Source organism: Biomphalaria glabrata, chromosome 3 (assembly GCF_947242115.1).
Source record: "Biomphalaria glabrata chromosome 3, xgBioGlab47.1, whole genome shotgun sequence".
In the NCBI taxonomy this organism is placed as follows: domain Eukaryota; kingdom Metazoa; phylum Mollusca; class Gastropoda; family Planorbidae; genus Biomphalaria; species Biomphalaria glabrata.
Genome location: NC_074713.1, coordinates 26,548,618 through 26,576,369, shown reverse-complemented (window position 1 = coordinate 26,576,369; position 27,752 = coordinate 26,548,618). Strand labels below are relative to the sequence as shown.

Genomic DNA, 27,752 nt, shown 5'->3' with positions numbered 1-27,752 from the left:
AAGGCTCATAGTCAATTAAGCTTAACAAAACAGAATATAAAAAAAAAAAAATTGGACGGAGAATCCAGGATATGTTTCATTGTGCGAACAATATGTATATGTTTATATATATTTATAATTTTAGGTGTGGCTATCTTCTCATTATTTACTGTGTGGAAGATATTTGTAATATTTCGATATGTATAAGGCGTAGGGCGGACATTTTTAACTCTTCTAGTCGGCCATTGGTTGCAAATAATAATAATAACCTGTAAAAAGAAATAAAGTTGAATTGGGAAATAAAATCTGTGTATTCGGTGGTTTTTATGAGAGAGTGTAGTTGTGTGTGTGTGTAAGTGTGTGTTTGTGTGTAAGTGTGAGTGAATGGGAGAAAAAACTGTTTTTAAAGGAAGAACTAATTTGTTTACAAACGCGTTCTGTTGAGTTCAGAGCTAAACAGATCCGGACAATAGAAGGTTGGGCTGTATTAAGAGCTTAGATAACAACTCCTGATAACTACACGCGTAAACAGTGAGCGCCAGAAAGGGCATGACCTTCACCTGAGAGCACGACCTTCACCTGAGAGCACGACTCGTTTGTGTCCCCCCCATCCCGGCCCTATTTTTTTTTTCTTTCAGTAAAATATTATTTAAAGTTAAGCTTCTTACTTTCAATGGGCTCAAACTTTCTTTTTAAAAAATCTCAAGACTCGTGTTCAGATGAAAGTCTCGTGTTCAGATGAAAGTCTCTTTTTCAGATGAAAGTCTCGTGTTCAGATGAAAGTCTCGTGTTCAGATGAAAGTCTCGTGTTCAGATGAAAGTCTCGTGTTGTTTTTGATGGAGAGGTCATGTTGACCGAGTAGGGGAGACAACACACTATCAAGAGACATCTCACGAAAGAAAACAAACAAACTCCTTTGGTGTCAAAAGTTTGATTCCAAGAAAGATAATAGAGATGTCCATCTATGGCGAATAACTTCCAATATATCTATCTGGTGTCTCCAGTGTGCAGGATCAAGGAAGTGGTAATCACCTATGTATTTGTAAAAGTCTATATATCATTTCGCACATTTTTGAGAAACTCTCAACTCAAATTTCAAAGCTACAATGTTTGTAGCTTGTTTTGTCAATGGTTTTGTGCTTTAATTTTGTTTATTTTAGGTGAGATTTTAATTTTAACCCATCACTTGCCCCGGCGCCAACAAGGAGTGTTTTGAGCTTAAAATCCTCCTGGGGGGGGGGGGGTTAAGGTTAACCTCACCACCTGTTAATAAAAAAATAAAGCAAACGACAGTCACCAAACTGAGCATAGAGTTTTGATATTAAAACTCTACTCATCAATATGAATTTAAAGCGAACGTTACAGACTCCCAATCTACTCTGCAAGCACTTAACAGCAACACCTCAAACAGCCCAAGAGAGTTGACAACACTAATTGTGATAATCCACCAGATGATATCAAAATTAAATATCAATATCACACTACAGTGGATCCCTGGACACATTGGCATCATGGGAAATGAAAAGGCAGATAAGCTATCAAAGGCAGGTTCATCTATGGAACAACCAGACAGACCTGTAAGTTACCTCACCCTAAGGTCAATGTTAGTCAACAATCATAAAGAGGAGTGGCTCAACAAATGGGCATCAGGAAACACAGGCAGAGCCATGTACAAAGAAATGACTACGTCTAACAAACTGGACAGTATTAACTTCCTCTCCCGCAAAGAACAATCTACAATTTTCCAACTAAGAACAGGACACACACCACTATTAAATTACCACCTGAACAAAATAAACTCCATACAACTCCCCCTTTGCAGACACTGCGCCCACTCCTTTGAAACCGTAAACCATATCCTCTTTGAATGCCCCTCCCTAATCCACTTTAGGCAGACCCTACTTCCACTACAGCCCAACATAACCAACACCCTGTACGGCAGTGCTGAACAACTGAAGAAAACAGCACACTATTTTTCCTTGGCACAGTCTGCAAAAGAGCTCACAGCTCAGCAGCAAAATTTATGAGTTTAAAACCCCTTTCATGTGATTTTGAAAATTAAAACAGATGGTTTTGGCGATAAAATTCCATTTTTCCATAAAAAATCCAATTCAAGCCATAATGTCATGGAGGGTGGAACCTGGAAATTGGACAAGGATCTCGAAAAAAGGCTCTAACGATTTTCCTAGAAATTTAATATTTGGCCACACTGGAAAAAAACTTTAGTTTGACCTTTATAATTTATCAAAGAAATTTTAAATTTGGCTAGAGAACTAGGTCTAAAGCTAGATCCAACATCGGTTTTCAAAGGACAATTGAGTTCGGAAATTTTCCGAATGTAAGGCATGATTAATTCCAAAATGCAATAAATTAAAGCACATCGTCTTCTTAGATTAGATCTATGGGAAGTAGGAGAGGGAAATGGGGCGGGGTAAAAAAAAAAAATTTTTAGACAAATCTAACATTCATTAGTTATAAAGCGCAAAATAATTGTTCTAAAAGTTGTATAAAGGAGCTATTGTCCGAAACGCTAAAACCGCACCTGATGACACAAACCCTGGCGTCGCTTCCGACTACTGTACTATTGCAATCACCGATTCATGGGTCACACAAAGAAATCAGTCAGTGATTTCTCGAATGGTTGCCACAGTGTCAGAGTTCGGACTTCTGGTAAGGTGTTTCTTGACATTTGGGAATCTAGAGACCTGGTGTTCTTGTTATTTGACTCTACCTGCAGGTAGTGAGGTCAGCCTGAACGTCAGCTGTCACTACAGACCTGGATCATGATGGAAACGTGTTGTTTTGTTTGTTGCTGTTGCACATGGCCGCCATACTAAAATTTCGTTATAAAAAGGGGTACTGAAGGGGCGAATGGGGGAGTATATTTGATGAATAGAGGACATAGTTTCCTACAATAACTAGATGCATTTAGTTTCCTACAATAACTAGCTGCATTTAATTTCATGCAATAACTAGCTGCATTTAATTTCATGCAATAACTAGGTGCATTTAGTTTCATGCAATAACTAGCTGCATTTAATTTCATGCAATAACTTGCTGCATTGAGTTTCCTACAATAACTAGGTGCATTTAGTTTCCTGCAATAACTAGATGCATTTAGTTTCCTACAATAACTAGCTGCATTTAATTTCCTGCAATAACTAGCTGCATTGAGTTTCCTACAATAACTAGCTGCATTTAGTTTCCTGCAATAACTAGACGTTTTGGCGCCGCCGTTTTTGCCCCGCTGTTTTGGCGACGGGACGTTTTGGCGCGAGATATCATTTGACGATAATTTAATAAGCACGTAGCTTTTATAACAATGTTTATTTCACTCTACCATAATATTGTATGTATTGTGTGAATTCTAACACCGTTCAGCGAATTGTTGTTTTTTTTAATTATAAAGGTTTTGCTTATTTCATGAATATAGGCCTATAATAAGTCAGATTTCTGAATGGTAATGACATGCTATATGTGAGTTCTGCTAATCTCACTGGATGACATTTTTGGATTTCTTTCCAAAAGATTTTTTTGTTATTTGACATTAGTGTAATATACGAACTAGCTAAGTGTCACACTTTAATATAACAAAAACCATGTTAACATCTAAAGCTCTATTACGCTGAATGACGACAATAACTCCACACATAGTAAAGATCAAGACACGGAATGTGGTCAGTACAAAACTCTAACTGAATCCACAAATATAAACAAACACTATGGGCGACAATAGATAGAAACAAATTCACGACACTAAGATACTTTGAAAAGATATATTTTGAGAAATTGGGTAGGGGTGGTTTGGGTGACACATCTCGCATTGACGCAGGTAGAGTTAAACAAATGAAGACTAGACCAGCACCAAGCACTGGTCGTTGGCGTCATGAGTCTGGCGATCATCTCCTTGGGAATGGTCATTACATGTGACACCTATCCCGCCCCCTCTCTTCTGCTCACATTTCACTCCTTGTATATACTCTTTCCTCCATCCCTCCCCTCTCTCACGCGTAAGACGATAATCTGTTTCTAGCACTCCACTTGACATCCCTAGGTGCGAATTCATAATCCTTAATCTTAAATTCTGAGAGCGGCCCAATGTCTACCTCTCTCTTTCAATCTCTTCGCCCCTACGTCTTTATAAGCTCGCGTAGTTTGGACCAATTACTAATCATTTTTTTCCAGCACGCAGACAGACTAGAAAAACTTTCGCCATTTCATTCTATTATATTTCTAACTGAAAACCTGTGGCAGTCTATATAAACAATTTCGCATGAAGGATATCTCTATGTTTTCGATAAGTTTAATGCAAACCACTCTAAGAAGTTCTGGGTTGTGAACTTAAAAATGAATGTAGAGCTGCCTTTACATCTTACTCCGATAATCAACTGGTTTGAGGACACTTATAGTGGACCGCAGTACAACTCGACGATGTGCTCCTATGTGGTCTGTCTATCAGAGAACACTCAATGGAGATAATCGAACAAACAATTTTGTGGAAGCAGCACATCGGCGACTAGAAGCCGAGTTTGGAATGAGCCACCCAACCATATGGAAATTCATTGTCCAGAAAGGCGGAGACCTTATATATGAACAATATATCCGGGGAGACCAGCCGCCTTCTAAACGAAAAAAAGTATATTGACACAGACAAAAGAATCAATGTATTTGTACAAACTTATCAACAGAGGAACATCATTGAATACATCAAGGGACTTGCACAACTTTTAATGAACTCTTGAATTCCAGCGACTTAGGTAAATAACCATGGTGTCTATGTATACTTAATTTAAAGTATTTTGAGAAACATGGCACATGTATTATATTTTTACTTATAATTAGCAAGTGTTTGGTAAGTAAAGCTGGAGATACCATACAGTCATTAAGTAAACCAATGTTAATGTAAACAAATAATTGCATCAATTTTTAGTCTATCATCGTTTCATTTTGTTTTTGTTTTTTTTTTGTTTTGTTTTTAATTTTAAAGTAATATCTTAAAAAACTTTTTTGCAAAACATAGATATGAATAATTCTTTTAAAAGAAATAATACAATAAACGTACATAATGTATTTCACGCCAAAACGTCCCGTCGCCAAAACGGCTCGCGCCAAAACGACCTTCGCGCCAAAACGGCGGCGCCAAAACGTCCTGCTTCGACTAGATGCATTTAGTTTCCTGCAATATTGGTTACCCATAATAGTTGGTTGGGCATCCTCAAAATCTCAATTTTCAACTGGATTAGAACTCTACACCTCTTTGTTCGGAAGCCAAATGCTTTGCTACTCGAATTAAATAGTTAGGCAATAATGACACATTTTCTTTAAGGTAAACGCTCTTCTACTTTGAGTCACGCTTGACTGCACAGTAAACTTAATCAGAAACTATAGTAAACATGGCGTTACGAATGTCGGATCAAGACCTTTAAAGTTGTGTACATAATTACGCCGGTTAGCAGAAAATATGAAAAATAAAAAATAAATTTAAAAAAGCTGTAATTGTATCAATTACCAATTAGTTTGGATCAGTCATGTAATTCAATTTGTAATAGATTTAGACCACTACCGGATCCAGAACTTCGGAGTGAGGGGGGGGAGAATTTTTTTCAAACCCTAACCCTAACGGCCAGTAAACTCTAACCCTATGCCTAAACACACACACACACACACACACACACAGCATGTATATGAGAATAAAAAAAACAGCAGTGTTTCTCAACCTTCGTCAAAATCAATAACACAACAAAAAAGTCATGTTGGTGCCAAGCGTTTTCTTGCATTTTTCACTGACATCTACAGCTCATTATTCATCCTATTAAAAAGGCAGATCACATTTAGTAAAATAAAGTAACATGTTGGCGTGGGCCGATCCTGAAGCGTGACTGACAATCGTGGCACAAGTAGCGTAAATATATCTCTATTTGACGTATTCATCATAATATTGTCTTCAGGTTAAGCGAGACCTCCAGCAGTAGACCCAGTGGCGTAGCTAGAGTATATGATGCCTGGTGCGGTACCTCATCTGTTAAACATGGAACGCTACACTTAATAAACAACGCCAACACTATAACGCCAGATTCATGAGTGAATTTATTTACACACTCTGGTAACACACATGACACATAACATTCCAACATTCAGTCCCTTAGTCAAGGGGAATCATTCAAGCTACTCATATAAACAATGTCAACATTCATTACAATTTCTCTTTTCTTTTTCCTGCTCATTCTTACTTTCAACTTTAAAGGCAAAAAATCCAGAATCAGAAAAGAATGGAAAATCAACCGAGAAATAGGATAGTACATATTATTTTAACAAGTATTTTATACATGACAATAATACAATGTAAAAGAGTTGTGTAAAGCAAAATAACTTGAAAATCAAACAAATTACAAAAATCTGTTTTATTCATGTTTTTTTTTTTATTTTTTTTTTTTATTTTTTTTTTTTTTTTTTTTTTTTTTTATTTATTTTTTTTTTCATACTTTTTTTTTTTTTTTTTTTTTTTTTTTTTTTTTAAAAACAACATATGAAGAATAACAAAATGAAATAGTAGGCATATTCACATGACTAGGAATAATGATATATTACAACAAAAAATATGGCAGGGCTTTTTATACAAAGGTATATTTACATTACTAGAAATAAGAATATGGTGATTAAGGAAAAAAAAAGAAATAACAGTGCTGCTTACACAAACTCATCCGGGAGTCTTCCTTCTTGCAGTATGGTCAGAAGTAGAAGTCCTGATGCGCCCCGTTTGGTCGTCACATTAGCTGGTTGTGCTCTTCTTGGACACCAGCGAATTTCAATTCTATTAGTCCTGTGGGTCTCATTGATGGAAGCAATGTCAATACGCTGCCTTTTGTCTTCCACTAGCTTGGTGATCTGCAGCGCTTCAATGAAAAGTGTGATAGGCAACGACTGTTTTCTCAATACCACAGAGTTCTTCTATTACAGTTCTGTAAAAGATGGCAGACTCTAGGCCTTCTTGCAAGCCTAATGCCTCAGCAGCTATGGTAGATCTCACTACCCTTTTGATCTTCAAGGCTAGCCAAAAAATGGGACAATAATGCCCGTCTTTGTCTTTAATCCATACAATATGGGCACTTGTACTTCCTGTACCACCACTAAGATTACCCAAGGCGGCATCGCAGAACAGAAGCAGCTCCCAGTCTTCTTCAGGTTTTCCATTTAGACCTCTATACAATTGTATGGGTCTTAAGTCTTTGAGCTTTCCGATGGCTTTTATTGCTCGAATTAGGTCTGTAACCTCGGCTTTGTTTAACTTTGTGCTGAGTTCAACTAACTTAAAAGTCATATCAGGTCTGGGGCCTTGAACGACCCAATTTAACTGGCCAATGAGTTTTCGATACAAAGACTGTTCTGTATCATTCAACTGCAACTCCTTTAGCAAACATCTTGCTGGGTCTAACTTTGGGCGATCAAGTTTTTCGATGTACGCTGTGTGGTCCAGCATGATCCCATCTGTGTCGGATGTCGAATCCGATGTAATAAAAAATTCTCTCTTCTGTCTTTCCTGCCACAAATCGGTGACACACATAGTCTTCTCAAAAACGCCATTGCCAGCACGAAAAAAATCGTCGACGTGGCAACAAATTATGTCATATACAACTCCATCAGTCATTAATGTGAACAGTGCTGGATCAAAGCTTGACTGCAACCTAGTTCAATAAGCTCTTTTTTGACACTTAAATAAAACTGTCTTGCACCATCCTTGAGTCCATACTTAAGTTTCCAAATAACATTACTTGGAGTATTACTTTCTTTTTGAAGTATAATATACAGAATGGTATAATATAGACATAATATGTATCTCTCTATCTAGGGGCTTTCCATGTAAAAATTCAGATTTGATGTCTTTTGTTTTAATCAGCCACTGTTTACTAGACACAATTGACAAAAAAATTCTCATGGAACCCTTAGCAACAGTTGGACTATATTTTGGTATTAAGTCTTGCTCTTCAAATCCTCTTACAACTAGACATGCTTTTGGTGAACCATTTTTCTTTGTTATAACCCAACGTGTAGAACTAGCATTTTGTCCACAGTCTTCAACCTCTTCATATGTTTCAAACTGTTTTAATTTCAATAACTCCAATTGTTTGGCTTCATCTATCTCTTTGCTTGATTCAACCATTGATAAACATACATTGTCGCTGTTGCCTCCCCTTGAATATTTCCACTCAATTCGTTCAAGGTCAACACTTTTTCTTTCTTTGTCCACATGATTGTCTATGTTATACCAATACTTATACTTTCCCGTGGCTTTGCCTGCTCTTTCGAGAATGGTCCGTTGTTCTGATTTGGCCATTCTGTATTCTATTTGTTCATTTGGTTTCAAACAAGTTACAGAATGAATGTCTGTCCTTGTGTCACTTTCATCTCTAATAAGTTCACGATCTCCATCAAATATTTCGCTTACACCACTCTTGATGACGTCATGAATCATTTTTGTGTTCTCCTCATTATCTTCTGTACTCTCTTTCTCCTCCACGCTCGCTTTATAAATTTTGTTTGGTGCCACTCTGACAAACACACCGCCATGTCTCACAAAAACAACTTTTCCATCTTGAAATACCACCTTTCCGGGTCCTAACCATCTCTCTTTGCCTTCACGCTTGTAAAAAACTTTGTCACCATTTTGAAACACCTGCTTTGATGCTCGAAATTTAGAACGCAGGGCTCGTATTCTTTCACTTGACTCTAATTGAATGTAAGCTTTACGTGCCTCGCGGAGAGCGGGCAGTTGCTTATAAAAGGCTTCACTTGTTGTGCTACTCTCTAAAGCTGGTAGTTTTGCGTGAAGAATGCTTGGTAAATTAGGGTTTCTACCAAACACAAGCTGATGGCTACTATAACCATTTCTCATTTGCAAAGAGTTTTTAGCAATATTTGCCCAGAATAGAGTTTCCAGGTCTACGTCTGAAATTTCAGTCTCAAGTTTCATTAGCAAGTGCAGTATCCATTGACCTTTGTATTGTTTGAGATCCATTGCAACTTTTTTATTAAAGTCTCTGGCCATAGGGAAAGCCACTACAGATTGAGATGGTGTCTTAGCAATTACTTTGCATAGTTCACAGCTTCTTTCTATATCTGTTAATTCCTCTTCAAAACCCTCACCCCGAATGTTAGCATTTTGAAGTGAAGTCATAAATCTATCCCTTGTATGGTAAGCTAACTGCCTATGTAGTTTTCTAATAGTTACCTTGCGTTTTTCTGGGGATTCGTCGAATGCTTTTACTGTGTTGACCTTTTCAATATGAATAGTTTCTGTCTTGTCAATGGGAATACAATAATGGCCAGATGATGTTAAGTTTAAGGCAACCTCTCTCCCAAATATAACAGCTGTATCATTTTCTAAATTCATTTTTACTCCTGCTGACTTCATAGCAGATCTGGAGAGTAATAATGGTATGTCTGTTTCTACAGCATCAGTCACAAGTTTAACCTTCTTTCCAGCCACTGTGACAGGTAACTCATATTCACCTTTTGATTTTATTATTGTCCCACCACCAAACTTAAACATTCTGTGACCTTCTCTTAACTTCACTTTGTTGCGGTCCTCTTCATCTAAAGAGCCCAAAAATGCCTCCAACCATGTCATTCCACACACTGTACTACTGCATGCGCTGTCCAATACGGCACAGTTAAAAGCTTCGACACCTAATTGGGAAGTTTCATCTTTGTGATTTCCTGTGAACAAACAGGCTTCTTCTTCCTGGTCAACAACATTGACCCTCTTAGACATGTTTTCCCAACTGTCAGGGCACTTGGACAAAAGATGTCTGTATGATCCACATGATTTACATGTTAAGACATTTCCGTCGGGACCAACTGGGTTTATATTTTTCAAACTTCGTTGAGCTTTTGGGAATCCAAAACCTCGGGTGCCGCCCCTTCCTTGTCCTCCACCTCTCACTTGATGTCCGACTTTAGGCTTATAGTTACATTTTGTCTGATTTTCTCGTCTTCCAAAGCTACTGAAGTTCTCACGTCTTTGGTATCCCGCTGCCCATAAAGCTTCTTCATTATCAGCCAAAAACTTTGGCTCAAGTTTGATACATGCCTCTTGGTCCTTCAGTTTACTTTCTTCTCCCTTAAACTTTTTCAAAGACGACTTAGCTTCCTCATACAAGGTCTCTCGTTCGGCGAAATTCATTCCAGTCAAAACAAGCATCTTTTCGTTTCGAGTTATTCTTGCCTTCCTTAGTAACTTGAAGGCCAGAATCTCAGGTGGCAGTTTCATCTTTTTCTTCTCTATTCTACTATATTTTGTATCAAATTCTGCTATGAAATCCTGTATGGACTGGTTTTCCCCCTGTTTCAAATCTTCGAACTCGTCAAATTTGTGAATGCTATCTGCGAGGTCATCTTTGGCCAAGTTCTTGTCAAGAAACTGCAAAAGTCTCTCAAAGCCTTCCCGACACTTGAGCTCTGATAGGTCTAATTGTTCGAACACCTTGTCTCTTATCCCAGATGCACTGCTTTGTGGTAGTGAAAGGGCTATGGCTATAGCTCTTTTCTCTTCTTTCAGGTCAGTTATTTCATTCCATGCGAGTAACTCTTGTTTATACAATTCGTATGGCTTTTCTTTAATAAATGATGGAATCTCTATCCTAGTAGCCATTATTACTCCAAATTGGATCAATAAAGTAAATAATTTTACTTACAGCTCTGCTACCATTTGTTAAACATGGAACGCTACACTTAATAAACAACGCCAACACTATAACGCCAGATTCATGAGTGAATTTATTTACACACTCTGGTAACACACATGACACATAACATTCCAACATTCAGTCCCTTAGTCAAGGGGAATCATTCAAGCTACTCATATAAACAATGTCAACATCATCTTGATGCCCCCCCCCCCCAAAAAAAAAAAAACAACAACAACAACAACTAACTAATTAATAACATAGCAAAACCTGTTCAAAATAATATGTATTCATTAATCAAATATTGTTTATTCAAAAAAATCACTTTTACATAAACATACTACCAAATGAATTTTACGCGCTTTCTTGCTGGCAAAATTATCAATAATTTTATCGAAATCCATTTTTTTCCACCAACTCTTGTTCAATGGACAAAATGGCCAAATTAGTGAGTCGTAAATTTGTCATCATTGATCACAAGTAATTCTTGATCAGTTTAAGTTTGCAAAAACTTCGCATGTAGCGATGCTTACCGCAATAGTAAAAAATATGCGAATCATGATGACGATATTCGGGCTGAATCATCTAGCTGATATTTTTGTTATAAAATTCAAGAGCTCAACAGGTCCTTGTTTTGGAAGTTCGGAGGCTTCTTATGAAACTGAGACAAACTGTTGAAGCCTCTTTCACTCCAGCAGAAATTCGTTTTTATCAATGTCGCTAGGAGTACTATCGAGATTGATTTCGACCTGAGGATTTAATAGCTAGGAAGGCGACAAAAATTCATATCTATCTGCTACATTACATCATGAAGTTGCTCAAATCGGGTGATTATTTCTTGAACAATCCTGTCCAAGGTAGAATAAATTTCCCTTGGTTGCTCTTCTTTGTGTGTAAGTACAGAGTAGTCACTTTTCTCACCAGGCATCTTTTTCTTATGGCCATTACGTTTTTGAGGTTCTGTACTGATTCTCAGATCTGAACACACGCTTTCGGCAAAGGTAATGCTGGCTTCAGCGATGTCCTCTCGATTACTACTTTAAAATGTCTCTAATGTTTTTAGTTTTAGCAGTCTCGAATAGACAATCCTTGTTTTTTAAGGTAGACTTGCGCATCATTAATTTCAGTTAATACAGGAGCCCAAAATCCAAGATAGGTGAGAAAATTAAAAGACTGAACAGCAATCTATAATCCACCTGCTTCAGATCTAGTCGATGAATTTTCATCTCTGTTAGTTAATGTCTCCAGAGTTTGAGCAGGCAATGAATAGTGACTTCTAGAATACGTTTTTGGACACCGTAGTTTGGAGCTTTCATGACCGCAGCATTATCATAGCCTTGACCCCTGCAGTCCATTATGTCTAAGCCATCCGAACGCAGTTTCTCTATAATCATCTCAGCGATTCCAGCAGCATGCTTGTCCTTTGTGTCGATGAAGTCAATAAAAGACTCACTAACCTGCACCCTGTCATTATCCATGACAACGTACCGTAAAATTTGGGAAGTTTGATCCAGCTTTAAGATATCAGGTGTACTGTAAAAAATAATAGAGAAATATTTGGCTTGTTTTACTTGCTGTATTATTTGTTTTTTAGCGTGATCCCCCAATTTTGTAATAAATTCATTTTGTATTTGTGGAGACATGTATGTATTCGGTCTGGAACAAAGCTTAGTTCGAAGCACATGCTCCCTCAAGAGTGGATCGTACGTTGATAGTAATTTTACTAACTCTCCAGTTTTTCGTCTCTTGTATAATCAAATCTTGGGCCTTGTTGTCCATATTGTTTCCTACTCTCAGGCGAACTTCAAGTTACCTCCAAGCAAGCGATGACTGAATGTGAGCTCTGCTGGTCTCATGTTTTTCTATTTTCGGGGATAACCTCCACCACTCGTTGAATCCATCTTTGGATGTATATGAAGATTTGGTACTTGATCTTGCTGAGAAGAGTATGCAAATGAAGCAAAATAAGGATTCTTTTTTTTTTGGCGAATAACACATCCACTTTTTAAGAACTTTCTCGCCGTTTGACATTTGCCGGAAAAATCAAGCCTTTGAAAGCTTTCTAGCCTTTCCTTTTGCTGATTCTTGATGTCTATACGCCTCTCTGAATTGACTGTCCATACGCTGAACTGTTTCAGATCATTGAGTGACAAGGTGTATGCGAATATTATCTGTGATGACATCAAGCCAATCTCCAATGTCGTTCAGCCTAGAGTTTATTATCCTGCTTTCTGTATTGTTTACACTGTCTGATGGTTCAGCTTCCTCAGTATGAATTTTTGAGGAGTGTACTAAAGACATGCTTGTGTGCTGTCCTTTAGTCTCTCTAGAACCTGCGGTATTGAAGTATTTTCTTCTTTTTTCATCATTCAGGATGTCGGCCTAAATAATTTTTTTCTGGATTCAATGATAAACGTCTCATTTTGCTTTGTTGCTTTTAATTGTTCAGTTAATTCATACCCAAATAACAGCTCGTCTTTAGTCGGTGGACTCTGGCAACGATGTGACTTGAAATTGTCTCGATGCTTCTTTAGACTTAAGAAATTTAAGAAACGCACCTCACTGTGGTCAAAGAAACTGTTTTATGCGGATGACCTTGTTCTCTAGTCAACCGGGAAGAAAGCCGACCAAATACAGGCGGCATTTCAAGCAGACCTCCAAACCATCTCATAGTATTGCAACAAATGACAGATTCAGATAAACGTTGCCAAAACGACCTGGTCCCTGTTCAGCCTAGGGATCGACATTCTTAAGGCTTCATTCGAGCTTCAACTCGGTGGGCTGCGACTCCAACGTGAAAACACGCCAAAATAGAAAGTTGTCAATGCTCCAGCACGTCCAGGAAGTTGAAAGAAAAGCCTCGGAGAAGTTAGCGTTACTAAGAAAGCTGGCCAGCACAAAGTGGGGTTCCAAAGCTTACATGCTACGCACATTGTACTTAGGGGCAGTCAGATCACAAATTGAGTACAGCTATACAGTTTAAGTATATGCTAGTAAAACTGCCCTCGAATCACTCGACCGAGTACAATCACAGGCACTAGAGTTCAACAAACGCTGATGAAATCTTAACAAACGTGGCCCCTTTACATTTAAGGATGGAGAGGACGGTATCAAAATCATCTGGGCTCTCCACTGATAGAATTCCTATTAGAAGAATTAGTACTTGCACTCCGTGGAGGAGATTGCCAGCCCCACAAATAAGCATGTCCCTTATAGGGCAAGAGGGAGCCACCAAGAGGCGATTAACACCTGCCATACTCCAAAACTTGGCATCAGCTACACTAACCTCCTACCCATCAGATGCCATTTTCTGCTATACCGATGGGTCGGTAATGAGGGAGCCCGATAGATCTGAGTATGGGGCCCTTATAGACTACACTGACCGGACAGAACCAGAGATGCCGGTTTCTCCGTCTGAGCTTAAAAGGGTTTTGAGGCGCCAGCCAGACTAGTCAGTCTTGAGCACTGTTCATCATTTTGTTTACGTTACAGTATTACAATTAACTAGTTAGTTAAAAAAAACTCGTAGAAAACAAAGGTTAGCTTATTTAAAAATATTGACATTACAATGGAATTATTTCCAAAATTAAACTATTAAGAATCATAAAGATGAATAAACTAAGACAATTGTTTAGAGCTAGAGTTTAGAAATATATTTGTAAACTCAATATCTAGATTAAACCAATGGACTAAACAATGAAGTAAAAAAGGTTTGCCTATCTTCTTCTTCTTCTTTATATTACAGAGCATTGATCAGTGTAGTAACAACAGGTACCGTGTGTCCGAAATAAATATAGTAAATTAGATTCAAACTGTTCTATAGCTTACATTGTATTGAAGAAATAGTCAAGGAGATGAAACAAAATAGCGACATGACTAGTGTAGTTAGTTCATGTTTAAAAATACAGTAGTTCATGTTTGCTCGTGTCCATACAATTAGTCGTTTTTACTGAAATGTTCAGAGAAATAGGAAATTAATACACACTGGGGGAATTTTGGTGCCCCTCTCCACTTGGTGCCCTGTGCGGCCCGCACCACCCGCACATTGGTAGCTACGCCACTGAGTAGACCTGTTATGGTCAGCATAAGACACCAACAGAACGATAGTTAAACGCTAAAAAATATCTAGTTTCCAAGAATCTTTTTAATAATGTCTTAGGCATACTTGAAAAATATTCTACTATGAATGTATAGGCCCTTGGTACATTGCAAATACAATACCAATCTGTTTTTTAAAAAGATAAGATACCCCACAGATTTAGATTAAGAATTTGAGTATCGCCGCCGAAAAAAAATATATTCGAAAAATAATCTCTATATATAATTCTCTTCATGGCTCAAGTTGACACCAAGTAATGGAAAGATCACTCTTTTAATTCTGGAAGTTGGACGGACTAAAGTTACCCCACGTAATTTTAGAGGCGAAAAAAAAAGAGAGGGGTTAGAACAAGAAATATTCACCCGTCACTAAATAGCAGGGCCGGACTTAACCATTGTAACCAAGAAGTCATGGAAAGAGAACAAGTAATCTACTCTGTATTCACCCGTCACTAAATAGTAGGGCCGGACTTAATCATTGTGGGGCCCAATGCGAAACGGATTTCGCGGGGCCAAGTTTGGGTAGGGATACGGATAATAAGTGAAAATTAAGAGTTAGTATTAGAAAATAAATTCGTCTTTGCATTTTATTCATTTTTTACTACGTACAGAATTACTTTACGAGCCTAGCGTGTAGCGAAGACATACAGTATATCATAAAAATTCTATTTCCTACATAGAACACGCTCAATAGCAAGAATTACCAAATGTTTCAATCTATCTACGAGAATTGTTGACCTCAAGTAATTCTTCATTAGTTTTAGGCACGAGAAGCTTCTTTCACTAGATTCCACAATTACGGGTATTGCATAATGCCGTTTTTCGTTATTAAATTAAGTGGACCAATTAAATTCTACTCTAAATGTTTTGCATTTTAGGATTCAAGCATAAATTGTGAGTTATAGTCCCAACTTTATTTATGCAATAGAAAAGTATCAGATTGAGTAAAGGTTGGAAAAAGGCGACTAGGAAAAGAATATTTGGGTTTAGAAATAATGTCAATTGTTACTCTTATACTGAAAAATTTCGTATGAATTCTAAATTTTCCGAAAGAAATTCTTTCTTAAATAATTATGATAAATTCATGTGCAATTATATAAACTCTGTAGCCATATTTGATTACTCTGTTTTAAAACGTTACGTTTTCGTCTGGAAAGGGGAGGGGCGGTAGAGTGAAAACGATTAATTCTCGCTCCTATTTATAATTTCTGCGTAAGCTTGCATTTGGCATTAAATAATAGGCGGTGGGGCGACTCGATATAAGAATTTAATTTATAGCATATATAAACTATATTAGTGGCAGATTTTTTAAATGTTGCAATTCCTTAACTAAAATACAAAAAGAAAAGTATTAGTTTGTCTGATAGGCGGAGGGCCCAACTGGTACAACCATTTTTCATTTCATATTTACTACTAATAAAATTTGAGATGAGAGTGTTTGTGCGACATAATATACAAATGAATTCAAATATCAATATGTAGGATATATTATATATATATATATATTCAACTAATTTGTTCACAAATTATGATTTCTCCATAAAAATGGGACGTTCCGCCCGCAGTAGATTCAATCGCCTCACTTCCACCCCTCCTAATCGACCACGATACTAGAAGTGTAGCGACATAATATAGAAATTATATAGTAATTTAACTAAATTTGTTCACAAACTGTGATTTCTCCATAAAAGTAGGACCGCCCCCCCCCACTTAAAGGGTTTAGGTTGAAAGGGCAGTAGATGTATTCTCCCCCCCCCCCACCCCACCCAATCGGCCAACATGGGAACGACCTAATATAAAGATTTGTTAAAATATCTATAACAAGTTTTAATCCTATAGATATTTAATTGATTATGTTAACAAGCTGTGATTTCTACAAATAAATTGGACCGCCCCCCCACTTGAGAATTAATGGGGGGGGGGCGGGATTGATATTATCGCTCCCTCCCCACCCACCTATTCGGCCAACATACTAGAGGTGGGGGGAAATAATCTAAAAATACTTTGAAATATAAATAATTTGTATACATTATTAACATAAATATTAAATTCGTATACAAATTGTGTGACTTCTTTACTAAAATTCGGCCGAGTGTGGGGGGGGGGGGGATCTAGACCAACAACAATAAATCTACGTGATTAGAATTATTTTTAACAAATGTTTTGCTTAGCGCTATTTCATAGGCTCTGATCCTTTCACTTGTGTGGACCAGTTGGGAAAATGGGAAAAAAGGGGGGGGGGGGAAGAAAGAGATATCTGGATGAATTTTACCGTAATCGGTTTTTTAAAAGCATCCCCCCCCCCCAACAAAAAAGGGGGGAGGGGAAAAACCCGAATTCGAACTCATGGCTCAAGTCTCTATAAGCCGACATACTAACCATTGTACTAGTGAGGTGCTTTTGACTATAAAAGATAGTATAGTTATGTATTGTTTTGTTTCAAACTTACTTTAAAGCGGCAACATATAAAGGGAATAATTCAGCTTATACCACAACTTCAGTCAAGTACACTTTCTTTTTCCTTCTTCAAGATACCAAACAAAATAATTAATTACCAATAGTTAATTGGTTAATATTTCATTAATGATTCTTGTGTTGTCAGGTAAAAGAAATAATTTCAGCTTAATCCGAGACTGGACCAGACAGAAAGACAGATCAAATGAGTTAATATAAGCTTTATCAAAATTAGATCAAAAAGGGAGGAAGGGTCGACATTACTGTAGCATCTAACAAGCATGGTCAACAATAACTAGCATCTAACAAACGAAATATATACAGTACTTTAAAAAAGCGTTTATGATAAGGGAAAGAACCGCACATTTCCAACTATTTATCTCAATACTGTAAAAAAATCTTTTTTTTTTCTAAGATAAACTAAATTAATTCATTACCACTAATCAAGTAATTAAAATAGTATTTTTAATATTGATTCCTGTGTTGTTAGGGCCAGTGAATGATTGTGCAAAATTTCAACTTGATCCGAGAACGGGAAATTGGAGAAATAACGTGTACAAACGTTTTACCAGACAGACAGACAGACAGAGTGAGTTAATATAAACTTTGTAAAGAACATGTGTTTATGGAAGACTATAAAAGACAAACAAGGCGAGATATCGCTGTGCAAGTTTATTGGAGGCTCACACAAGTTAACCTTAACTTTTAATCAGCTCATAGTGTCTGTCAAGCTACTGACAGGAGTGAGCGATGTGATTATATTTGACATGATTTATTTTATCGCTAGAAGTGTATCCATTCTCTGGGAATGAGTTAGAAAGCATACACCTTCAATCAGCTTTACTACTGTATTATTTAAAAGAACTCGCGAGTGCATACGTCATTTTGAGAGACAAAGTCAAGTGAATAGAATGGCCACATCAAGTTTATCACCTCTCAAAACAATACCGCCAGACTTTTCAATATACGATTGATAAATAAATAACAAATAGCAATCAGATGCAAGCTTACCTTTTATACATCTTGTTCGTTTCCTAGCCTACACTCTAGGTCTATGAACAAGGTAGTAGCCATTGACTAGCCCATTTCTTTTTTTTTTTAGACCTTCATTCATCTACATCCACCTCCTCCGCCCCGCAACACAAAGGCTTGTCACCCAAGAACAAGAGTTGTAAGCGCCTCGCCCCACACGTAAAGCGCGCAGTGGAAATTAATGTCTTGCGATGCACTCACGCCCAACTATTGAAACTCCATGCTCCCTCCCCCCCCCCCCGCCCTCACCCTATCAAATTTTTCAGGCTACCCGTTTTAAGTTACGCTCGCCAGAGCCCCCCCCCCCCCTCTTCTCCCACGTCAGATAACATTATCCACAGTTATTAGAAAGCGGATGTTCTATTCATTATATTGAATTAACACTTAATTACTTCAACGCTCCTGTTTTTTTAAGCAGGTCTCAAACTAAGAAGTTTGGCCTTTAAACAGAGACCTTCACAGAGAGACTTTTTTTTCCCGTGACTCCTCCCACCCCCACCCTTATAAAGAGGGCTTCTTTTACGTTAACATGTCTGTATAATTAGGCAGCGCCCCAGCGGTGCTCAACGTTTCTCGACATGAGGGTCATGGACGCGTGTCAAGGGCCGCAAACAACATTGGAGTCTTGTAAAACCAATGTTTGCGCTGTATTAGACGCTTTAGACAGAAGTTCCAAGTGGACGGATAGCTCAACGCTACCGGCAAGATAGGACCGGATAGCCCAAAACAACGGGCAAGATAGCACCGGTAGCTCAACGCTACGTGCAAGATAGGACCGGTAGCTCAACGCTACGTGCAAGATAGGACCGGTAGCTCAACGCTACGTGCAAGATAGGACCGGTAGCTCAACGCTACGTGCAAGATAGGACCGGTAGCTCAACGCTAAGGGCAAGATAGGACCGGTAGCTCAACGCTACCGGCAAGATAGGACCGGTAGCTCAACGCTACGTGCAAGATAGGACCGGTAGCTCAACGCTACGTGCAAGATAGGACCGGTAGCTCAACGCTACGTGCAAGATAGGACCGGTAGCTCAACGCTAAGGGCAAGATAGGACCGGTAGCTCAACGCTAAGGGCAAGATAGGACCGGTAGCTCAACGCTAAGGGCAAGATAGGACCGGTAGCTCAACGCTACGTGCAAGATAGGGCCGGTAGCTCAACGCTACGTGCAAGATAGGACCGGTAGCTCAACGCTACGTGCAAGATAGGACCAGTAGCTCAACGCTACGTGCAAGATAGGACCGGTAGCTCAACGCTACGTGCAAGATAGGACCGGTAGCTCAACGCTAAGGGCAAGATAGGACCGGTAGCTCAACGCTAAGGGCAAGATAGGACCGGTAGCTCAACGCTACGTGCAAGATAGGACCGGTAGCTCAACGCTAAGGGCAAGATAGGACCGGTAGCTCAACGCTACGTGCAAGATAGGACCGGTAGCTCAACGCTAAGGGCAAGATAGGGCCGGTAGCTCAACGCTAAGGGCAAGATAGGACCGGTAGCTCAACGCTACGTGCAAGATAGGACCGGTAGCTCAACGCTACGTGCAAGATAGGACCGGTAGCTCAACGCTACGTGCAAGATAGGACCGGTAGCTCAACGCTAAGGGCAAGATAGGGCCGGTAGCTCAACGCTACGTGCAAGATAGGACCGGTAGCTCAACGCTACGTGCAAGATAGGACCGGTAGCTCAACGCTAAGGGCAAGATAGGGCCTCTGGCCGTAGTTTTGGCATCAGGTTTCCCAGTGAAAACTCACGTGCCAACTTTGCTTATAAAATTTAGTTAAAAAACATCCTTAAGTGAAACCACCAAACAAATCAATAAAAACCAGCTAAAAGTAAGACATCTTATTATTTAATATTCTCTCCTTTCGCCAATATGTCTTCATAAGTCCCAATTTCAGCTAAGAGAATACTGATCTTGAGTGATCGCAGATAAACAACCATTCATTAGAATCCAGTGGCGTAGCTATGGAGCGGGAATGGGGGGGGGCGAAAATGAGTATTCGATATTATGTTTGTTTTTTTTACATTAGATATTAAATATTACGCCAGTATATCATGCCATGATGTCAAATGTCAAAATGCAGGGCCACTAAAGAGGTCAAGCCCCCTGACCCACAAATGATGGCTTATCCCAAGCTACGCCACTGCATTAGAATCAGTAGCCTACATGCAAACAAAATAAAAAAAACAAAACTGCCATGCAATGGCTTTTTTTCGTCAAGTGCAACTGATGAAGATTGGACAGGACGTCTCTGGATAGGGAAACGCCTGTTCTATTTATAGCCCTCAGCCTCACCAACGTTTTACCACTGGCCAATGGTTTCACTTCCGTACATGATTGATGTACAAGTAACCCGGATAGTATTTGGTTATTTAAGTATGTTTTATGGTCGTAGACCAAAGTACTTGACATCAAAACATGAGTAGCTTCTTTCACAATTATTAGTTTTCAATTTGTTTTCAATGCAAAATGAACCAGGAAGGGATTTCTACGCATTGGGGACAGACATTCTATATATCTTTGCTGAACTAACCTATCATATGTACTATGCATATTATAAGATAAAATAAGATACTCAGTAATAAGATAGATAGTTTACGTCATGGGGAAGAAGGAAAAAAATTCGAAAAAAGGTTTTTACTTTCAAATCCGTGTGTACTGATCAAATGTTGAAGACTGAATCAAAGATTGTGGACTAACTTTTTCTACCTGTATGCTCCAATAGAGATGGTAGACTTAGGTCTACCTTTGCTACATGTATACTGCATTATAGACTGTAGAGTTAGGTCCACCTTAGTCCATATCGCAATATAGATTGTAGACTTAGGTTAACTTGTACTACCTGTATATTGTATTATAGATCATAGATTAGGCCACTAGGCCCACGTTTACTACCTGTATGTTGTATTACAGATCATAGACTAGGCCGCTAGGCCCACATTTACTACCTGTATGTTGTATTATAGACCATAGACTAGGCCACTAATCCCACATTTACTACCTGTATGTTGTATTATACATCATAGACTAGGCCACTAGGCCCACGTTTACTACCTGTATGTTGTATTATAAATCATAGACTAGGCCACTAGGCCCACGTTTACTACCTGTATGTTGTATTATAGATCATAGACTAGGCCCACGTTTACTACCTGTAGAGTGTATCAAAGACTGAAGACTTAGATCAACAGTAAGACAAATGGCATGCCAGATACTCTGGTTGGCACTCACAGTCAGTTTACTGTTAGGTTTGTCTATAGGGCGCAATTGTCGGCTATAAAGTCTTGTCAACTTTGACCTTTTGCCTCCGCCCTCAGGTAGGAGGCTGTATGGTTGTCTGGATTTCATAAACATGACATAGATCTAAGTAGTCATACAGTTCTCTCCCCTTGGCAGAACGATAGTCTGTCTTCCAATCAAATGAACGGTTCGACATGTACTGGAATAAAACAAAACAATAACTCTTGTGTCAATATGTTGAGTATTGTTGAGATGTGTGTCTATCTATCTTTCTATCTATTTTTGTCTCTCTCTCTCTCTCTCTATCTATCTATCTATCAATCTATATATCTATCTATCTATCTATTTATCTCTCTCTCTCTCTCTCTCTCTCTATATATATATATATATATATATATATATATTATATATATTATCTTACTTTGACATATATATAAATCCAATCCACTAGATTAGTAATACACAAAGTAAGCCCGCAGGCCGTGGTAACGTCCGGCTTGTCTATACTATAAAGCAGAAAGTAAGGCATATGACCTATCTTGATATATATCATGGGCGTAGCCAGGGAGGGTTGGGGTTCAACCTCCCCCCCCCCCCCCGAAATGAATCGGGGGATCGGTATTTAGTGACTGATTTTTTACTTTGATTTTTTTAAATTTTAGTTAAGATTATAATACTAAACCATCACTTGCTCCAGCGCAGCCAAGTGGGTTTTGAGTTTAAAACCCCTTACCACTCTTCTATACAACAAAACCCCCCAAAAAATAAAAATAATGCAATCCCCAAATTCCAAGAGCATGGCTAAGGAAGATTTTGATTTTAAAACCCCTTCCGAAATCTACGATAACCCCCCCTCTTCAATATAAGAATATCTATACATCAGTTACCAGATTCTATGAGCGTAGCCAAGAGGAGTTTTGTGTTTAAAATCCCCCATCCTGGGGGTTCGCAGCAAAAAAAAAACACCTCATCAATTTAAAAAAAGCAAATTACACACTCAAAATTCTAGGATTCTTTAGTTTAACCCCCACCCCTTTGGCGGGATATTAAGCTAAAAATACCTCTTCAATATAAAAAAAAAGCAAATTACAACCTAAAAACTCTATGAGCGTAGCTAAAGGGGTTTGGGTTTTGTTAAAAAAAAAACTCCAGAGATTTGTTAGTTTACCCCCCCCCCTCCAACAAATGATTTTGACGATAAAACTTCCCTTTTCGATATAAATTCTACATCAAACTACAGTCGCCTAATTCCAAGAGCGTTGCAAAGAGAGGTTACAAATGTCTACCAATGGCTGGGCTCATTAATAAAAAGCTGTGAATAGTCATCTGCCAAAATTGAAAAAGACTAAATGTGTCTCAACAAAGATGGCTAAGACGGATTTTAGAAGTCAGTTATAGAGATCGGGTCTCAATCAAGGAAACCCTATGCCGAACAAGGACCCCTTAGTAAGGTTGTAACAGAGCGTCGCATGAGGTTTGCGGGACATGTTCTCCGACAAAATAAGAGTTGCGAATACATGGAGGCCATTACGAGAAAATCGCAAACAGGGACATCCTTGTACAACTTGGCGCCACACTTTCTTGGAGGTCCTCAGAGCAGGTGGAAAGAGGCTTCAGACATTGCCAGTGACATAATTTTGTGGAAGTATCTTGTAGCCCAATGCGCCGAACGACGCGTGAGGATCTAAGTCAGTAAGAATAGGTTTTTGAAATAAAACTTTTAAATAGCAAAATAATGCACTGTAGATAAGTCAGAATATGCATTTTGTTGGCTTTCAATATTGGAAATAGTGCTTGGAGGCGGGGCTCCGCCCCACTCTAGGGGAGCTCACAGCACTTGCAGACCACCTTGCTGGAAATGGCTGGGAGTTTACAATTTTTCCATTAACTCCAGGAAGAACCTATTGTACAGCAAACGTATTCCGAAAGAATGAAGGGTCAGAATGTAATAAAGATTAATAATGTACACACACACACACACACACATACATATATATATATATACATATAGTGGAGTGGATAAATTATACTGGTAGATCAAGCGTGTGGTCTCAGGAATTGAATAAGCTGGTCCTGAGACGTAAGCGAGCCCGGAGGCTTGCTGAACGGAAGGGTACCCCTGAAATCCGGCGGGAGTACAATCGGCTCTGCAGAGCCACGAGTGAACTGGCCCGACGCGTCCGGTCGGACCATTGGAACGCTGCCTGCGCCGGGATGGATCTTCGGGATACCTCGAAAGCCTGGCGTCTTCTGCGAAACCTAGAGGCCAAAGACACAGCGCGAACGGCTGCCCCTCTATTGTCACCCGGAGGGCCGGTCTCGACGGTAACCAAAATGGCCGGCTTGTTGAATCGACATTTTGCTAAAATCAGCAAGCCCGAAAAGAAGTCTGCCACGTCCAAAGCCCTCAACAAAGAACGTAAGAGGCTCGAGAGGGAGCCAGATGAGCCGGAAAACCAAGCAACGTGCAACGCGCCCTTCTGTCGTGCTGAGCTGGACAGAGCGTTAGCTAAGTGCAAAAATCGAAAAGCTCCGGGGCCAGACAAGGTTACCCCCGAGATGGTAAAACACCTTGGGGGCATTGCGAGAGATAAACTCCTGGAGTTTATGAATCGAACCTGGGCAGAGTCCAGACTGCCCGGGGCCTGGAAGAGTGCTGTCATTGTGCCAGTCCTCAAGAAGGGAAAAGACGCGACTAACGTGGAGTCCTACAGACCCATTTCACTAACCTCAACCCTTGGCAAAGACCTGTCTACCAGACCTGTCTATCAGACGCTAAGTGGAGCCTTTAGACCTCTGCTCCGACTGCAGGAACGTCAGTTGCCAGTCAAGTCACAAGTTTAACACTAGTACTTTTTGATATTGTACAATCCAAATTTAATTATATTCCTGTTGTTCTCTTCTTTTCCTTTTCAGGATAGTTAAGCATATTTTAATTTTTAATAATTCATAGATAATTAACATCATTCTTACAATTTTTCCATCTCTCATTTTTTACTTGTTTAAATAGAACTAAGTATTTAAGTAAAATTATATTAGGTGTCTAAAAAAACAACCTGCAGCCAAATGGAAAAGAATAGGACAAAACACAATGCGTCGGATTGGGGTGAAGTGGATCCCTTCTGCCGTGAAGGAGAACCAGAAAGGGCAGGAGTGGCCAACACAGATGAAGTTACCGCCCTCCGGGCTCAGTTGGAGGCCCTAAAACTGGCCAGCCAACGGCCTCTCGTTATAATGGAATTTACCAAGAGGATACGCCAGATCTGCGGTAGGGGCACCACTGATGAGCCAACAGCTGAAGAGTTCATACGAGAGATCAGGGAGTCATGGGAACTCAGACCTTACTCTTCAAAAGAAAAAGTGGCGGCCATTATGAACAACATCAGCGACCCTGCCAGAAGAGAAATAGACCTACAGAACGGAAGCGTTTCGGACCCGGACTAACCCCCCCCCCCCCCGAAAAAAATCCTGGCTTCGCCCATGATATATATATATATATATATTATATATATATATCTTCATCCATCCATCAAAAGCCTTTTCTAATAAATAATAAATGCCTTATAGACATGAATTAAAAAATAATTAATGCACGTTTTGATTGACAAACATCTTTACCACCTGGACGCGGCCTGGAGGTATTCATACAGATGTCTTCTCGGCAGGTTAGAACTTTTTAAATTCAAATTTTATTTTGTTTTGTCTAGAACTGTACAGGATTAACTAGTTCATGCTTGGAATTGTATTTTTTAGTCCGTTGTATTCGTTCTGAGTCTGAGACATACGGAAAGCCGATTGTTTATAAACAGATAAAGAAGAACACATTTAATAATATAATTACATTTCACCAACTCTTTAAAGAACAACAAAATTAAACAATTTAATTACATTTCATCCACTCTTTTCTGGCTGAAATTTATATTTGCCTAAATTTAAACATTAGACTTACCTGGACCTACCTGGACGACCCTACTATCCCCCTTACCACCGCCAACTAAAAAAGATCTTGGCTGATGTAAACACTACGCCAAAGACAGGCGGACAGACAGAAGGACATGCAGACGGACAGACAGACAAGACTGAGATAAGGTGCGATTTGTTTGATAGAAAACTAAACAAACCTGAGCCATGAGCTACCTGACACCCCTTGCCCACAAACGTAATTTGCTTTACTGTAATTCATACAAAGAATAAGCTAAGTGGCCAGTGAACAAAGTGGAAGTCCCAGCTCTTATTTATCAGAGACACAATGAGCACAAATGTAATTTTAAGAAGATGACTTATAAATAGTTTAAAACAGTGGAAGTTTTGATATTAAATTGATATTGATAATTGATATCGGCATTGTGAACCTCAGCCCGAAAAAGGTTTGGTGTCACAGATATTAATGAATGATTTTATTGAACTGATACTACCACAGACAGTAAATCTATTCATAAACCATTATACCACAGACTATAGATCTATTCATGAAATATTGTACTACAGACTCTAGATCTATTCATGAAATATTGTAATACAGACACTAGATCTATTCTTGAAATATTGTACTACAGACTCTAGATCTATTCATGAAATATTGTACTACAGACACTAGATCTATTCATGAAATATTGTACTACAGACTCTAGATCTATTCACGAAATATTGTACTACAGACTCTAGATCTATTCATGAAATATTGTACTACAGACTCTAGATCTATTCATGAAATATTGTACTACAGACTCTAGATCTATTCATGAAATATTGTACTACAGACTCTAGATCTATTCATGAAATATTGTACTACAGACTCTAGATCTATTCATGAAATATTGTACTACAGACTCTAGATCTATTCATGAAATATTGTACTACAGACTCTAGATCTATTCATGAAATATTGTACTACAGACACTAGATCTATTCATGAAATATTGTACTACAGACTCTAGATCTATTCATGAAATATTGTACTACAGACTCTAGATCTATTCATGAAATATTGTACTACAGACTCTAGATCTATTCATGAAATATTGTACTACAGACTCTAGATCTATTCATGAAATATTGTAGGCCTACTACAGATATTTTTTAGTCAATATTTCGCACCCACCTGTCTGTATCTCTGTTTCCCTGTAGTTCAATGCTTTAAAAGTTAAAAAGTAAACAAAAAAAAAAAATTTTTTTATATTGCAATCAATTGAGAATAAAAATGTACAATCCTTTCCATTATATAATTGTCACTATTTGGTTTAATAAATACTAGCACAGAATATTATAAAACAAGATGATAAAGGCAATTAGTGTTACGTTGTACACCGCCCATCTGTCTTACTCTTATCTTATATAATACAGACGTTACTTCAAAAAAGAAGATGATTACGTTCTACGCGTCATGCATCTAGTCATGCATGTTAACCTATGACTTAAATTCTACCAAGTCATTGGTTTTTCTGGCTGGCTCAGGCAACCCATTCCATGCTCTTGTATAAATTTGTCCTAGCATATGGAACGAGGACTCCCACACTCAGTGGCGTCACGCGGGGGGTGCGGGCCGCACCATGTGACACCCATCAGGGGGGTGACACCCAAGCGGGAGAAATGCACTTTTCACTTTTAAAAATAAAAATAACTACCTCGGATGTTATCACAATTCAGCATCAACATGTCCCAAACCTTCTGAATTTAAATTCTATTTAACCTGTAATCTTCCTATAGTGAGAAAAGTAATGGATTCAATAGACGCCATTTCCTCGCTTGTGATAACGCTGCCTAAGTAGTTGAACTTTTCTCTATTTGTCCAAGATCTGTAGGACCAATGTTGATGGGAGCACTGGGTAGCCTGTATCCAAATTGAGGGCGTCTTTATCCGGCATCTCGTGTAAACATTTAATTGTATTTCAAAGTAATGCTATGTCTCCGCAGAATTAAAATCGGTTTGGGTTACGCCATGGGAATCCAAATGCAGCTTACTTAATGTGTTGTTATGACATCGTCGATGGCTACAAGAAAGAGAAATCGAAAATCATTTTCGGGTGAAACCAATCAATTAAATAATAGTTTTTGTGTTTTTTTTTAGGGAGAGATTTTTTTCCGGGGGAGGGGGGACACCCCGAGATTACTGCACCGGGTGACACCCACCCTAGTGACGCCACTGCCCACACTGTCACACACAAAGCTAAGCTATGCCTACATCACATTTTAATCGGTGACCATCAATTGACCACAATGTAACCACTACTATCATTAACAGACTTTGCCTTCAGAGAAATGTAGAA

The 27,752-nt window shown here is 38.7% G+C and overlaps 1 protein-coding gene across 1 annotated transcript in view; it reads right to left on the bottom strand.

The window, feature by feature from the left end:
• Positions 1–18,475, bottom strand: part of LOC106057077 (carbohydrate sulfotransferase 5-like) — a 53,127-nt gene extending 34,652 nt beyond the window's left edge. Inside the window, exon 1 of the mRNA XM_056024273.1 lies at positions 18,226–18,475. Within this exon, the coding sequence (XP_055880248.1) occupies positions 18,226–18,236 (11 nt within the window). The 5' untranslated portion in view covers positions 18,237–18,475. The remainder of the gene's footprint in view (positions 1–18,225) is intronic.
• Between the last annotated feature and the right edge of the window lie 9,277 nt (positions 18,476–27,752).